The following is a 16,132-nucleotide window of genomic DNA, read 5'->3' as shown; positions in this document are numbered from 1 at the left end:
CTGGACCCGCGCCGCCCCCAGAGACCCTCCGGCGCTGCCCCGCGCCGCGCCGCCCGGCCGCCACGCCCCCGCCGCGCCCGCACACCTACTCGGTCCGGGGCTCCGCGCCGCTCGCCTCACGGCTGCACAGCAGCTCCCGCAGCTTGTCCGCGGCCGAGACTGTGTCCCCGCCGCTGCCCCCGCTCCCCTTCAGGCGCTGACGAGCCCCTCGGCTCGCCATGGCACGCGTGGGAAAAAGGTACAATTCGGCACCCTACGAAGGCGGCAAGCGCGGAGACATAGCTTTGGCTGGCAACGGTGTCCGCCGAGGGACAAAAGACCTGGACATGCGCAGACAAGACTAAATTATAGGGGCGCCTGGGTGGCTCAGTCGGTTAAGCGACTGCCTTCGGCTCAGGTCGTGATCCTGGAGTCCCGGGATCGAGTCCCGCATCGGGCTCCCTGCTCGGCGGGGAGTCTGCTTCTCCCTCTGACCCTCCCCCATCTCGTGCTCTCTCTCTCTGTCTCGTTCTCTCTCAAATAAATAAATAAAATCTTTAAAAAAAAAAAAAAAGACTAAATTATAAAGTTATTGGGCCAGTTGGGGCAAATCCCGAAGCAGAAAAGAAATGAGACCTGAGACTTGACTTTCGCCACCACAGCTATCCCTTCCACATATTTGTAACTCTGGGCATTCCGCCCTCCGTCCCACTCTCCCTCCCTCTTCAGCACAAATGGAAAGTGGCTAAACAACTCTACGGAGTGGGCAGAGGTATTTATCCAGTTAAAGATGACAGCACAGCTGCAGATGAAAGGGAGGTCATTAAAAGGTCACTGGCACCTGGCCCTCTCTGTCTTTGGGGGAGCGTGATAGAGACCGCCTGTAGCTAATTAACTGCTTCAGAGAGACAAAGCTGTAATGGCAGAATATAGAATAAGGAAAATGAAAGCCTCAAGAAACTCTGTGCAACAAATCAACCAGACCCCAGGCACTGCCATTCTACTACAGCAATTTGGTAAGCAATTTACATACTTTATCCTTTTTAAATGTAATACAACCACCTTGTTCTTATCAATAAGTAAACTGAGGCCCAAGGTTGCATAGCTAGGAAATGGTGGAGCCCTATTCCAACTCAGGTCTGTCTTATTACAAAGCCCATGCTTTTCCCAGAAGATTAGGAAGAAGATCCTGATGTCATACCTCTGACTCTCAGGGGTTATTCATCTGTTCCTGATACCCTGCCCACTCCCCCAATCACAGCGTTCTCTCCCATCCTGTGGAGCTCTGTAGCAGTAGCTGAAACGTTTGTACAGGGAGTGCTGAAATGGGCCTTGCAAGAAATGTTAAAGGGACTTCTGTAAGGGGGGGGGGGGGGCGCAATAAGTAGAAGACAATTACAGAAAGAAAAAATTTCATGAGTAAAAGCAAACATAAAGGTAATAATCACTTATAAAGCTAGGATGAAGGTTAAAAGACAAAAGTAGTAAAATCAATTATACCTAAAAAAATTAAAGGGACTCACAAAATAAAAAGATGTAAAATAGGACAACATATACATAAAACGTGGAGGGGGGGTGAAAATGAAGTTCTTTTAGGTGTTCAAACTTAAATGACCATCAACTTAATATATACTGCTATATACTTAGAATGTTATATAGAGGGAGTGCTGGACTTGACAGGGTCCCAGATTATTATTTCATACTAAAAATTCACAAATATTGAAAATGGAGATTGATCATATTGCTCAATTCCTATAGGCAATCATTAGGTACCAAGTTCAGACATCCCAGCCTAGCCCTATCTCCTATAGACATCCCTTTTTCATTCCCCTTCTCATTTCACTCTAATGCAGGCCCCTCCCTGCCTCTACCTAGGAGTACTACAATAGCATCCTTACAGAGGTCCTTCATCTCAAATTCATCCTATGCAACACTGTCTAATTAATTTTCAAAAGCACTACTCTGTATTGCCTCCTTAATCAAAAATCACCAGTTCTCCCATTGCCTGCCAAATGAAGTACAAATCCCATATTCCAGCATTGTCTTTAATCAGCTAAATCCAGCTCTAACCTACTTTTCTAATCTTATCTCCCACTACTTTCCTCTACACATTTACATTCCAACTAACTAGCCTGGAAAGTGCCTCCACTGCTCCCTTATCTATACCTCCGCCCAGAATGGATGTCCTCCTTGCCTGACAATCCTCCCATCACATCACTGCCCTTATTTTAAGATCCAGCTCAAATGCTACCTTGTCCCTGTACTAGGCACTATTAGGGTAGAAGAAAGCTATATATCAGGGATGCCTGGGTGGCTCAGTGGGTTAGGCGTCTGACTCTTGGTTTTGGCTCGGGTTATGATCTCAGGGTCATGAGATCAAGCCCCACATTGGGCTCAGCATTGGGCATGGAGCCTGCTTGAGATTCTCTCTCTCCCTCTGCCTCTGCAACAACCCCACCCCCACCCGGTGTGTGTGTGGTGTGTGTGTACTCTCTAATAAAAACAAAGAAAGCTATAAATCACATTACCTGCCCTCAATTAGCTTATAGTCTGTGTAGAAAGACAAGCAATAAATGTGTTCATAAGAAATGTGTGTGTACTCTCTAATAAAAACAAAGAAAGCTATAATCACATTACCTGCCTTCAATTAGTTTATAATCTGTGTAGAAAGACAAGCAATAAATGTGTCCATAAGAAATCCCTTGATTCTGGGGCGCCTGGGTGGCTCAGTCGTTAAGCGTCTGCCTTCGGCTCAGGTCACGATCCCAGAGTCCTGGGATCGAGCCCCGCATCGGGCTCCCTGCTCCGCGGGAAGCCTGCTTCTCCCTCTCCCACTCCCCCTGCTTGTGTTCCCTCTCTCGCTATCTCTCTGTCAAATAAATAAATAAAATCTTTAAAAAAAAAAGAATCCCTTGATTCTTTACCCCACTCCCCAGAATGTTATGCTAGTTTTCCCATCCCGGTTAATGATACTTCTGTTCTTCCAGGTCAAAAACCACGCAGTCAGTCCTGCTTGATTCCTGTTTCTTTAGCCCTGCGCCCTTCACCCATACACAGATAGTTCATCAGCAAATCCTTTTAAATATTACCCAGCCCAACAACATCTTACCACCCTGGTCCAGGTCACCATTATCTCTCATTGGCATTACCGTAATTACCTCCTAGTTTGTATCTTGGCTTCCATTCTTGCCTTTCTACATGCTTTTCTCCAAATATACGAACAAATAAGGCAGTTACTTCCTTCCCAGAGATTACAATATAATTCCAATCTGCGGAGCCTAACTATTAATTAATGGGAACATACATTAATTAACATTAGAGGACTCCATTCTGTAGAGTCCTGGGCTGAGCTAGTCTCCCAGTGTCTCTGAGAGGTGCTTACAACAGAAGCCTCCAAAATCTAGGAGGGCAAAGTTTAGAGTTAATCACAGCAGAGAGGTTACTAGTGAAGAAGACTAGGGAAGGAGAAGTAACAATGGGAGAAGGAACATGGGCTTCTGAGTCAGAAAAACCCAAGTGTGAACTCTAAATCTGACATTAATTAGTTCCATGACTTCAACAGTAGTCAACCATGGAATAAATGTTATGATGATGATACCCATACTAATTATGGAGCACTTTTAACTTACCCAAGCTAATAAATGTTGGTCTGACTCCAAAAACCACTCTCATAAATTGATTAAGATAATACATATTGGGATAAAGGAAGAGGAATTGGCAGTGTGGAAAAAATATAAATATGACGCTGAAGTTCTATTGCATCTTCACAAATAAAGCATCTAAAGTACAAGATACTGTTTTGTTAGTTTTCCTACTCATGACTCAGGATCAAAATACGGTACAACTCCAAAGGTCACCAATCACATTACAGTCTATGAGTTTAAGTGACAGAGCCCCAAGTTTCTTTAGAGTCAACCAACATTGGCTAGAGTCACAAGGTAAAAGATTTTACAAAAAACACAATCCAGAAAGGACTACCAGTTACAAATTGGTCTTGTTCTCTTTTTTTTTTTTTTAAGATTTTATTTGAGAGAGAAAGAGAGAGCACACACACAAGCGGGGGGGATGGGCAGAGGGAGAGAGAGAAGCAGACTCCCCTCTGAGCAGGGAGCCCAACGTGGGTCTCCATCCCAGGACCCTGAGATCATGACCTGAGCCGAAGGCAGATGCTTAACCGACTGAGCCATCCAGGCCCCCCAAATTGGTCTTTTTCATCTGCACCCGCACCCATACCCACAAGGATCACACTTGAGAGGTAAATTTACTAAACTACCGAGGTATTACATGTAGTCTTTGCTGAATCTCCTTCCTAAACTGGGACTGCATTGATGCCACTTGCTGCGGGGTGAGGGCCTTGTCACATGTCTGGTAAGTCAATCTGTAGCAGAGGCTGACCTGTTGAGTCTTTGGATGCTGGAAACGACTAAGGAATTGTATGGATATGACAGTCTCCTGGGACACTGCTCGGGCCACCGTGTGAAACTCAAGTTCATCAAATTCTTTCTTCTCATCTAACCAAAAACTAATATCATGCACATAACACGGGGGATACAGGGAATAGCTTTTAAAGGGTTCTATTTTCCCAGGAACAAAATTCTTCAGGAAACGGTGATCAAAGGTCCACAACATCCTCCAGTCAGAGATACCCCAGACAAGCATGGCTAGTAGGTCCAAGTTCAAAGACACAAACATAAAACACTGGTCCTTGTGTATGCTTGTAACAGACGTAGTGACAGACCCAATAATCAGATCCTTGGCACAATCTGAGCCAAAATTATGAGACTTCACATTAATAATATAATCTTTCCCATTTGGTTGAAAGACAAATTCCACTGAACTGCTCAGCTTAGAGCCCTCCAGCAATGTCTGAATCAGAAGGCTATCGAGAGCGCCCTTCAGGTGATCCAGTAGTGACTGAAGATAACCATCCTTCAGATTTTTATTAAACCCAAGGATAAATAAAGTCTCATGAAATGCCGGCATGGTGAAAGGCAAGATGTGGCACTTCCGAAAGACAGGTCCACTGAGGACATGCAGGGAACCTGGGAGGAAGTCTGGTCCTTGGATGACAGCCTGAACATGAACTAGGAGAGAAGGTCTAAGACAGACCTTGGTTTGGACATAGATTTCTTCACGAGCTTCTTCCTTGCTGTCTCTTCCAGGATCCTTGAGAAGGCTAAATTCTGAAAAAAACACTAGAAAGTCCTCCATGTCTTGTGTTATCCCGCCAGTCAGGGACTCAGAATTTGAGTTATCTTCACGGAGGCTAATCCAAAAGGCAGCTGACAGACTGTCACAGTTCCAGGAAGTGAGATCACTGGTGCTTCCCTCTGGCAGAAAAGGGAAGGAACACTTCAGCCTCTTCAGAGGGAAAGCTTTGCCCAATTCAGCAATGAGTTTCTCATTAATGGTTCTGATAGGATGACATGAAGGTGTTTCTAGGAAACCTCTGTTTAAACACACATAAAAATAACTTTTTAACTTCAAATAATAATTATAATGGATCTAGAATTAAAAGCACAAATAGCTGTATAGAAAAGAATTATCCTTAAGATGATCCTAAAAGCAAATAAAAAAAATTATCTACCAGAAACAGATATCATGTGTTTCAGAACTCTGACAGCCACCATCCGTATGATATACCAGAAAATATGACAAATTTTAATTCTAAAAAGGCTTGTGTAAGGCCAGACTGACAAGTATTCATAGCACCAACATCATTAACAATTTATATAGCATCCATTCAATACACAGTTGCCATCAAGCCAATCAGGATAGAGCTAGAGAAAGAAGTAATTTCTGGTAAAACAGCAGGTTACCTGTTCAACTTTCCCACAAGTGCATCTGGTTCTGCAAAGGAAAACCACCGGTCACCCAGTTTGATCCTGAAGATTCTGGGTTGTGAACCTTCAAAGGGTAAGCTCCGGGTGAAGATATGGTTCAAAGCACCTTCTACATGAAAGGACTTATCTTGACTCCTGGCAAAATAGTCACCAAGTATGGAGTCTGTCATTTTTTTAATTAATTTATTTATTGCCATTATTTTTATCTTTTTTTAAGATTTTATTTATTTATTTGACAGAGAGAGACACGGCGAGAGAGGGAACACAAGCAGGGGGAGGGGGAGAGGGAGAAGCAGGGGGAGGGGGAGAGGGAGAAGCAGGCTTCCCGCTGAGCAGGGAGCCCAATGCGGGGCTCGATCCCAGGACCCTGGGATCATGACCTGAGCTGAAGGCAGACGCTTAACGACTGAGCCACCCAGGCGCCCCTATTGTCATTATTTTTAAAAGCAAGCATTTCTAGAGACCAAAGCAGGAAATTGGTAGGGGAAAGTTTGCCTAAGAGATTTTTTTCATTATTAGTATGAGAGATGAGAAAGGCTTAGATGTCTGTTATTACTCACCTATATCCAGTGCACTTGTACCCTGGGACAGCCTCACAGCTGAAGGGACGCACGTCACTTAAGATGAATCCGCCCAGAGCTGCCATGGCAACCACTTGCCAACTGTTGTGCCATTCTCTCATGGGCTTATCAGCAGGAGTCCCACCTTGTCCTCTGCACAATGCCACATGCACTTCTCCTTCCTCTGCAAGAACATCTTTACAGCTAATAGGGAGGGGTGGACACCAGCAATTTATCAGAAACAAGTTGAAATTATCATAGAAAGCAAGCTGTATATACTTGGTTTGGCTGTGAAATAATTAAAATCCAATCGTATCTTTTTACAAAGGTCTATAGACTTCAAACATGCAAAGGAAGTAGCTGGAAGTAAGGATGTAAATTCAATGTTCAACTATTAACTGATACTAGTGCTTGACCAGGGTATTACCTGGCTTTGTATCTGCATTGTTCATCTAATGTCATAGAAAGGTCAATGTCTGCGAAGTTCCTATACGTGATTCACTGATTGGGCTGTTCTTCCCAGTTTTGAAAATTGTTCTCTTCACTCCCTTTCTATTAAAATTCTGTATTTCAAATACTAACTTAAAATCCTGGCTGTGTGAAAACCTTCTTGACAACTATGACCCCTAGAGTCCTCCAAGAGTACCACACGTTTTGGTATAATCGTGTAAAGCACTGTTTTAAGTTCACATTAATTTGAGGTAGTTACCCTCAATATCCTCAGTTTATGGATGAAGAAGCAAAAGCAAGTAAGGGGGGCGCCTGGGTGGCTCAGATGGTTGAGCGTCTGCCTTCGGCTCAGGTCATGATCCCAGGGTCCTGGGATCGAGTCCCGCACCGGGCTTCCCGCTCCTTGGGAGCCTGCTTCTCCCTCTGTTTCTCTGTCTCTCATGAATAAATAAATAAAATCTTAAAAAAAAAAGCAAGTAAGGGTACTTGCTTTTACTTGTAAGCTTACCCCAAATCATACAACTATTAAGTGGTGGGTGGGGATTTTGAATCCATGCTTTTAGCCATTAGATTATACTGGCTACCATTATTTTGCCTTATCCAAAATAGGTGATCCTCCTTTTACACACCCAAGAGCATACATACTATTTGTACTTTTATTTAACATTTAGGGTTACATGTCAGCCTTTCCAACTAGATTGTGGGTTCCTCTGGAGCTTTATAGTCTCTCTAAAACTATCACATTTAACTTACACACGTATGCCTTATTTCTCAAACTAAAATGTGTGAGTGCAGTAACTATGTAATGTACATCTTAAATATTTTACTTGTGAGCGGTCTCATTTCCTCACCTCTGGAAAAACTTGGCAAGCAGTTCCCTGTTCTTAGCTACTCCAGCTTTTCGTCCACAGTGCGGAAAATTAAAATAAATTCGATCAAACTCCCTGTGGTGCAGTTCGAAGGCATCCGCCAGCCGGGTGCAGTCCACGCCAAAACGCACCTCAGTACCTAGCACGAAATATAGACAGGAGGGTGTCTCCAGACCTGAATCCCTCCCTAACCTGGACAGTGCAAGACAACCCAGGTACAAGCCCACTGCCGGCTTTCAGGGAACCGGACGCTCAAAAGCAAGCCACGCGCGCCCTACGGCCACACGTCCCCACCCTTTCCACTTCGGGCCGAGCCAGCAGCGGGGCGGGGCTTCGCGGAGGGGTTGGCCTCGCTACCTCGCTCGCGCAGGCGCTGCAGATTCTCCCCGGCCACCGGATCCCGGGCCAAGTCGGCCGGGCGCCGGAGGCAGGTGGCCGTTACTCGGGCGCTCGCATCCAGGGTCTCGCTCAGAGCAGCAGCGAAGGAGAAATTCCCCTCCCCAACCAACAGGAGGCGCCGAGGGGCCATGGCCTCAACCTCCTCCCCGCTCGCGTCCTCGGAGGCGCCAGTTTCTTACGTCACTTCCTCCGGGGGGGGGGTCTCTGCGGGCCTCCTCTTCGTCCGTCGCTGATTGATGATGCACCGACAGCGTCCGGTTGTCTTGAGAAGCTGGTGCCGCGACTTCAGGGGGAAAACAGCCAATGAGTGCAAAAGCGAGACACCGACCACCCCGACCCCTCACTCCCTCACAGCCTCAGGAGTGTCAAAATAAATGCCTTTTAGCCCGACTTCGTCACGCCTGCATGAGGTCACAAGCAGTTACCAGCGCACAGGGACAGAGCCCGGGCGACGCGAGTTCTGAGTGAAAGGACAGGGGCGGGACCGAGGTCGAGAGGTTGGCTGTGTTCTGCTTGTTGTTGTCACACCGGGTAGCCTTCCTCTCGTCCGCAATGGCTGCTGTCCATTGTCTCGGCTGCGCGGGATTTCTCCAGGTGCTTCTATCTCCTACCTTTTATTCATTCAAGAAATACTGAGTGTCTGTTATGTGCCAGGCCACTGTGAGGGCGGCTAAATACATGGATGAATAAGATGTGGCCTGGGATTTCACTGAGCTTATAGTCTGATGGAGACTGCGCAGCAAAAGAGGCAATTCTGGTACAGTGGGATGCGGCGCTATGAGGAGTCCCTCAGGGTGCTGTAGGGCACACAGAAGGATTTAGAACCTTACCAACTTCTGGGATGAAGTGGGAAGATTCCCTAAATGAAGTGAACCTGAATTCTGGGTGGCTCAGTCACTTAAGAGCCTGCCTTCGGCTCAGGTCATGATCCCAGGGTCCTGGGATGAGCTCCGCATCAGACTCCCTGCTCAGCGGGGCGTCTGCTTCTCCCTCTCCTTCTGCCTGCCCCTCTCCCCCCACCACCACCCCCGCGCTTGTGCGCTCACTCGCTCTCTCTTTTTCTCAAATAAGTAAAATCTTTTTTTAAAAAAGAAAAAAGCTGAGGGGGAGTACACCTGACCCAGGTAAAGAGAAGTGAAGAGGCAGGAGGAACAGTATTTGCAAAAGCATGATGGAGAAACAGAGTAGTTGAGTTTGGCTGAAATGTAGGTGGAGGGAGAGTGGGTAACAGAGGAGAAGGAAGAGTTAAGCAGGGGCCAGGTCATGTAGAACACCGTAAGCCATTTTAACAGCCTGAGTCTTATTCTAACAGTGGCCAGCTTTTAAATAGGAAGATGACACAATTAGATTTTCATTTTCACACCGTTCTTCTTTACTATGGAGAAAGGATTGGAGAAGACTAAGGCTGATGGCAAGGAGATCAGAGAGTCAACTACAGCAGTAATGGTGACAAAAGCTGGTAGTGATCTAAACTGGAACTTGGCAGTGGGGATGGAGGGTAGTGGTCTGATTCAAAAATCAGTAAGACCTAGAGTTTGGATGGGTATAAGGGGTTGAAAGAGAAATCAAAGTCAAAGATGAGCCACAGGTTTTGGCCTTGGGCAACTGAGTGGATGGTGATGTCTGTCCCTACAGCCCCAAGGTCAGTGTCCTCTTGGTCTACAGTGTGAGTACTAGGCTTGTCAGACTTTGCAGGAATTACTCTTTAGTCATCATGCTATTTGTTGACATCAGTGCACACATCTCTCTTCACAAAGGCACATGGTATGAGAGCTACAGTATTGACTTTGTCCTTACCTGTGGAAAGGTGGCTCGGTGGGTGGTGACTCCCAAATCATGGCCTCCTGGCCATGGTGATCTGGGTGACCTACATTCTTTCTTTGCTCGAAGAACGGGAAGGCCAAGTTTGGTGATACCTCTTCCTTTAAAGAAAATGGAACAGCTGAATAATATTTTTTGTCACTTTCCTACAAATTCTTCAAACAACACAAGCCACTCAGCATCAAAATGCTCTTCTTCAGTGAAGGTATTGTCTTGCCCCCAAGCCAAGGGACCATGGTCATCTTTTGGCCCAAAATAAAAATGGCTAGGCTTTTGATTCCTTACAAAAAAATTGAAATTCAGACATTGGTCACCTGATACATGCAAAGCACCATTGACTGGGAGAGCAGGCAGAGGGAGAGGGTATGATAATAAGACATAGGGCCTCTCCTAAAGGGATGTACACAGTTCAATATAGGAGATTCAACATATACTTGAAGAATTCTAATGTATGGTAGAAAGCTAAAGATATGAAGATACCATTCTGTGTGAGACAAAGGAGAGAGAAGTTAACTTGGAAGACATCATGGAAGAAATGGCATTTGAGCTGAGACCAGAAGGAAGGAAACTATCATTTATTGAACCTTTGTTGTGTTATCTAGTTATCCAACTTTCACTTTTCCCTATTCTCTTTGGCTATAGTAATATCCTTAGTCCTTAAACTCTTACATCTCAAAATTTCCTGAACATTTAGCTAGTTTTCCATATAGTATTGGGGATACTGAAGGTTTTCCCATCTTTGGGGGGGTGGCATTTAATGTACATAGCCATCTGCTACTTGTGATTGACTAGGTCAAAGGATTCATGGACCAGGAGAGAACGAAACAGAACCACAGTTAAATTGGGAGGAAAGCCTAGATCCTTAGTAAGGTGTGCTTATGTTATACTTGGCCAGGGGTGAGAAAGGGATGAATGCCTTTTCTGTTCCCTAGTTTATGCAACTAGCCTTTCTGTTCTCGCCTTTTCCCAGAGACAGCGCCTTGCCTATTTCCTAGCTAATCCACACTATGGCAGCCTCATTAATGCAGATGGCCATGCTGAAGTGTGGACAGATTGGAATGATATGTCCAAGTTTTTCCAGTATGGATGGAGATGTACCACTAATGAGAATGCCTATTCAAACCGTACCCTGATGGGAAACTGGAACCAGGAAAGATATGACCTAAGGAATATCGTGCAGCCCAAACCCTTGCCTTCCCAGGTAATCTAACTTTCTCTTCTCTTTCCTTCCGTTAGCAAAAGAAATACCAGTGGCCATTTTAGAAGTAGGAATCTGATAACGTCCATGCTGAGATCTCTCAGGCCTCTCTGTTTAGTGAGGTGGTTGGGAGTGGACAGCAGTCTTTAGGTGGAATGGCTGTCCTATTTTACTATCAAGTAGAATAGTAAAGTAGTATAAGTATGGGTAGTACTCCTTTTCTCTTGCTTCTCTTTAGACTTTCTTCATCTACATAAATATATGTCTTCTGACTCAGGCTGCCTACCTAGACTTGTCATTTATCTGCATTTTGCCTTTAAGTGTCTCCTAAACAAACAAGTAAACAAAGGATATGAAAGTTAGTAGAATGTAGACTAACAACATATAGACCTCTAGTTAATCCAAAATATAACAGTCTGTTAAAATTCATTTCATTGGTCCTTTATTTCTCAACATTAAGTGTAGACTCCTATATTTTCAACTGATTACTTTTTCATTCCAGTTTGGACACTACTTTGAAACAACATATGATAGGAGCTATAACAACAAAATGCCACTTTCAACTCATAGTAGGTGGACTATTCTTTTCAATCTTTATATTCTCAGGACCTAACTCAGTGTCTGGAACATAGAAGGAGCTCAAGTAAAAGTAAATTGAATGAGTGAATAAGTGCATGAATGAGTAAATGATTTTTCTCTCTTTTTTAAAGATTTTATTTATTTATTTGACAGAGAGAGAGAGAGCACAAGCACGAGCAGGGGGAGTGGAAGGCAGAGGGAGAGGGAGAAGCAGGCTCCCTGTGGAGCAGGGAGCCCCATGCAGCACTTAATCCCAGGACCCTGGGATCATGACCTGAGCCGAAGGCAGACACTTAACCAATTGAGCCACCTAGGCGCCCCTGATTTTTCTCTTTTCTCAATTTTGACAGGCTTCACTAGACTCAAAAATTTTCCCTCAGAAATAAGAACAAGACCGGTTACTAAGGCTCGTTGTTGTTGACTGATTCCACTTGCCTTTCCTTCTCTTCTCTCTTCCCTCAGGGTTTAAGAGAGAGCCTCACTGGTTTCCAAGACATCAACCTGAGCTGGATCCTCCTCGATACAAATGCACAGAAAAGTCAACTTATATGACTAGCTACTCAGAGCCTCAAACTGGGCATCACTCTGCATGTATGTGGAATCGTCCTAACTGCCCATTTCAGGGTCCAGGATTCTAAGACAGAATAAGAAGCTTCATTTTTCCAGAGTAAAGTGTAGGAGGGAGCACATTCTAAGCACAACTAAGAATGTAGCTGACTATAACACAGTTCACTGTCTGAATAAAGAAAGCACAGAAAATATTCCCTACCCCCTTTTTTATTTGTTTTAATCAAGATTTAAATGTCAAATTTAAGTTAATTATATCTGCCCTTAGTTCCAAATTATGAGGTTGTAGTAGGAGGGGATTAAAAAGAATTATTTTGGGGGCGCCTGGGTGGCTCAGTTGGTTAAGCAGCTGCCTTCGGCTCGGGTCATGATCCTGGAGTCCCGGGATCGAGTCCTGCATCGGGCTCCCTGCTCAGCGAGGAGCCTGCTTCTCCCTCTGACCCTCCCCCCTCTCATGTACTCTCTCTCATTCTCGCTCTCTCAAATGAATAAATAAATCTTTAAAAAAAAAAAAGAATTATTTAAAATCAGCAACTACTTTGCTCTCCCCCACCTTCCATCCGTGGCAGAACTCCAAAATCCAGCATGTTTGCCTAGGTGCTTCCTGCATGTGAGCCTGGCAATCACAGGCAGATATTGTAACTCTATTGTGACCTTAATGAACATGCCCTCTTAAGGACTAAAAAAAGAGAAAAATAAGTTTTTACAATTATTAGAGTGGATTTAAAACATACAGAATTAGAGTAGTATAATGAACTCTCATGTACCATTACCCACCTTCAACAATTTTTGATGGATCTTAACTATCCCTATATACTTTATCTATTTTTTTAATTAATTTTGGAGCAGATCTCAGAAATGATATCCTTCTGTCTATAAAGATTTTAGTATATATCTTAAAAAGATAAGGACTGTCGATTTTTTATTCCCCCACAAAGACCATCAAGGAAACCTGTTCATCAAACAAAGCTGAGTGATTAAACCTGTAGCAAGGAGGCACATCAACTTGATACAGTCTTGGTGAGAATTCAAAAGGGGATGTTAGGGGCGCCTGGGTGTCTCAGTGGGTTAAGCGTCTGCCTTCGGCTCAGGTCATGATCCCGGGGTCCTGGGATCGAGCCCCACGTCAGGCCCCCTGCTCAGCGGGGAGTCTACTTCTCCCTCTGCTCTTCCCCCTGCTCATGCTCACTCTCTCACTCTCTCTCTCAAATGGATATATAGAATCTTTTTTTTTTTAAAAAAAGGGGGGATGTTAGGGTATTTTTAGAGATTTGGGGTAAGGGCTCTTTTATTTTAAGATGAGTCTTTCAAAGTGGGGAACTGGTAGGGATTGAGACAGAATTGGGAATAGTTTGGGGTTAGTGAACACGGAGCCAACAGTCTAAATTTTAACATGTTTAAACTTATCAATATTTTCCTTTTTTATTTTCTCTCCCTCCTGTTTATTATGACAATATAATAGATGGGAGATGTCTCCCATGTATTTTCTCCCAAACTTTCACTATTTTATGTTACAGACACAGATATGGAATTTATGTTGTATATGATGTTAGGTAGTAACTGAGTTTCATTTTTTTTTTCTATATGACTATCCAGTTTTCCTAGCATTAATTACTGAAAAGAACGTACTTTCTCCACTGCTCTTGAATACCATTTTTACTGTAAATCAACTGTCTGTGGATACTTAGGCCTTTTCCAGGCTCTCTGAAACATTCCATTGGCCTGTCATTACATATGCTATCTTAGCCACAATGCCTTAATTACCTCACTATTATAATTATGATAATTTTGTAAATTTTAATATCTAATAAATGAAATACTTTTACATTGTTTTTCTTCAAGCAATTGGTAGAAACCACGTTGCATTGTGAGACCAACTTTAGAATTTGAGTAATTGGGACACCTGAGTGGCTCAGTCGGTTAAGCATCCAACTCTTGATTTGGGCTCAGGTCATGATCTCAGGGTCGTGAGATTGAGCCCCCGATCAGGCTCCTCTGCTTTAGATTCTCTCTCCCTCTGCCCCTCCCAATCATTTGCATGCTCTCTCTCTCTCTAAAATAAATAAATAAATCTTTTTTAAAAAAGAGTTTGAGGGCACCTGGGTGGCTTAGTTGGCTAAGCGACTGCCTTCGGCTCAGGTCATGATCCTGGAGTCCCGGGATCGAGTCCTGCATAAAGCTCCCTGCTCAGCAGGGAGTCTGCTTCTCCCTCTGACCCTCTCCCTTCTCGTGCTCTCTCTCTCTCTCATTCTCTCTCTCTCAAATAAATAAATAAAATCTTTAAAAAAAAGAATTTGAGTTGTCTCTTACTAATTCTAGTAATTAATATGTGCTCTTGAAATATGAATAATATTTTATAGGCACTTATTTTAAGTTTATATGTTATATATCCTATTCTATTTCCTGTGTGTCCAGGATATTTTTAAAATTGTAGTAAGATATATATAGCATAAACTTACCATTTTAATGATTTTTTTAAGATTTATTTCTTTGTTTATTTTTAAGATTTTATTTATTTGAGAGAGAGAGGAGAGGGGAGGAGCAGAGGGAGAGGAGGGACAAGCAGACTCCACACTGAGCATGAAGCCCGACATCGGGCTCGATCCCACAACTCTGACATCACGACCTGAGCCAAAATCAAGAGTCAGTCGCCCAACCTGGGGCTTGAGCTTACAGCCCTGAGATCAAGAGTCACACGCTCTTACTGACTGAGCCAGGCAGGATCCCCCCATTTTAACTATTTTTAAGTGTACAATTCAGTGGCATTAAGTATATTCACAGAGTTGTGCAACTATTAGCACTATTTCCAGAACTTTTTCATTATCCCAGACTGAAGTTCTGTACCAATTAAACACTGACTTCTCATTCCCCCCTTCTCCTAGCCACTGGTAACCACTGTTCTACTTTCTGTCTCTATGAATTTGCCTATTCTAGGAAACTCATATAAGACGAATCATTTCATATTTGTTCTCGTGTGTCTGGTTTATTTTGTTTAGCATGTTTTCAAGGTTCATCCGTATTATAGGATACATTCCTTTTAAGACTGAATAATAGTACATTATGTGTTTACTACATTTTGCTACTCCGTTCATCTGTTAATGGATACTTGGGTTGTTTTCACCTTTTGTCTATTGTGAGTAGTCCTGTTATGAACATTGGTGTACAAGTATCTGTTGGAGTCCCCACTTCCAATTTTTGGGGGAATATACCCAGAAGTGGAATTGCTTGATCATATGGTCATTCTGTGTTTAACAGTTTGGAAATGCTCAACTGGTTTCCACTGCATTTTTTTTTTTTTTTTTACATTCCCACCAGCAATGCACAAGGATTCTAACTTTTCCACATCCTTACAGACACTTATTTTATTTTTAGTTTTTATAATAACCCTCCTAGTGGGTATAGATTGGTATCTGTTGTGGTTTAGATTTACACTTCCCTAATGGCTAGTGATATTGAGCATCTTTTCATGTGCTTTTTAGCTATTTGTATATCTTTGGAGAAACATTTATTCAAGTCCTTTGCCCATTTTTGAAATGAGTTGTTTGCCTTTTTGTTGTAGGAGTTCTTTATATATTCTGGATATTAATTCCTAGGCAGATAACAGGATTTGCAAATATTTTCTCCCATTCTGTGGTTTGTACTTTCACTCTTTTAACAGTGCCCTTTGATGCACAAAAGTTTTCAATTATGATGAAGTCCAGTTTATCCATTTTTTCTGTTGTTGCCTAAACTTTTGGTGTCATATCCAAGAAATCCTTGCCAAAGTCAATATTATGAATTTTTTCCCATATGTTTTCTTCTAAGATTCTACAGTTTTTGCTCTTATAATTAAGTCTTTGATCCTTTTTGAATTAACTTTTTATATGG

General features: G+C 43.3%; 3 protein-coding genes across 8 annotated transcripts in view; 1 reads left to right on the top strand and 2 right to left on the bottom strand.

The window, feature by feature from the left end:
• The window catches only part of ALG9 (ALG9 alpha-1,2-mannosyltransferase), an 89,217-nt gene extending 88,896 nt beyond the window's left edge, over positions 1–321 (bottom strand). Inside the window, exon 1 of one of the 4 annotated variants that reach the window (XM_045895066.3) lies at positions 90–321. In XM_045895066.3, coding sequence (XP_045751022.1) covers positions 90–220 — 131 coding nt within the window. In that variant the 5' untranslated portion in view covers positions 221–321. Of the gene's footprint in view, positions 1–85 lie in introns of all 4 variants that reach the window. The other 3 variants (XM_045895065.3, XM_064577444.1, XM_064577445.1) reach the window with 3 other exon arrangements.
• A 2,488-nt stretch (positions 322–2,809) lies between these two features.
• On the bottom strand, positions 2,810–8,273 carry FDXACB1 (ferredoxin-fold anticodon binding domain containing 1). 2 transcript variants are annotated; one of them, XM_045895062.3, is made up of 5 exons: positions 8,059–8,273; positions 7,684–7,840; positions 6,383–6,586; positions 5,799–5,957; positions 2,812–5,428 (listed from the first exon to the last, which is right to left on the bottom strand). In XM_045895062.3, the coding sequence occupies exons 1-5, from the start codon at positions 8,228–8,230 to the stop codon at positions 4,249–4,251; spliced, it is 1,872 nt and encodes a 623-aa protein (XP_045751018.1). In that variant the 5' UTR covers positions 8,231–8,273; the 3' UTR covers positions 2,812–4,248. The 2 variants fall into 2 exon arrangements, with proteins under 2 accessions (XP_064433513.1, XP_045751018.1); XM_064577443.1 differs by lacking the exon at positions 5,799–5,957 and having other exon boundaries at positions 2,810–5,428.
• CFAP68 (cilia and flagella associated protein 68) lies at positions 8,262–13,491 on the top strand. Of its 2 annotated transcripts, XM_045895063.3 has the most exons (4): positions 8,262–8,694; positions 10,892–11,122; positions 11,622–11,688; positions 12,161–13,491. In XM_045895063.3, the coding sequence occupies exons 1-4, from the start codon at positions 8,653–8,655 to the stop codon at positions 12,334–12,336; spliced, it is 516 nt and encodes a 171-aa protein (XP_045751019.1). In that variant the 5' UTR covers positions 8,262–8,652; the 3' UTR covers positions 12,337–13,491. The 2 variants fall into 2 exon arrangements, with proteins under 2 accessions (XP_045751019.1, XP_045751020.1); XM_045895064.3 differs by lacking the exon at positions 11,622–11,688 and having other exon boundaries at positions 8,264–8,694.
• The last annotated feature ends 2,641 nt before the right edge of the window (positions 13,492–16,132 follow it).

This window comes from Mirounga angustirostris, unplaced genomic scaffold, assembly GCF_029215605.1.
Source record: "Mirounga angustirostris isolate CCGP_5_RB_7025 unplaced genomic scaffold, mMirAng1.0.hap1 SCAF_13, whole genome shotgun sequence".
NCBI classification, from domain to species: domain Eukaryota; kingdom Metazoa; phylum Chordata; class Mammalia; order Carnivora; family Phocidae; genus Mirounga; species Mirounga angustirostris.
Note: the sequence above shows the minus strand (reverse complement) of the source record. Positions and strands in the feature narration are given on the sequence as shown.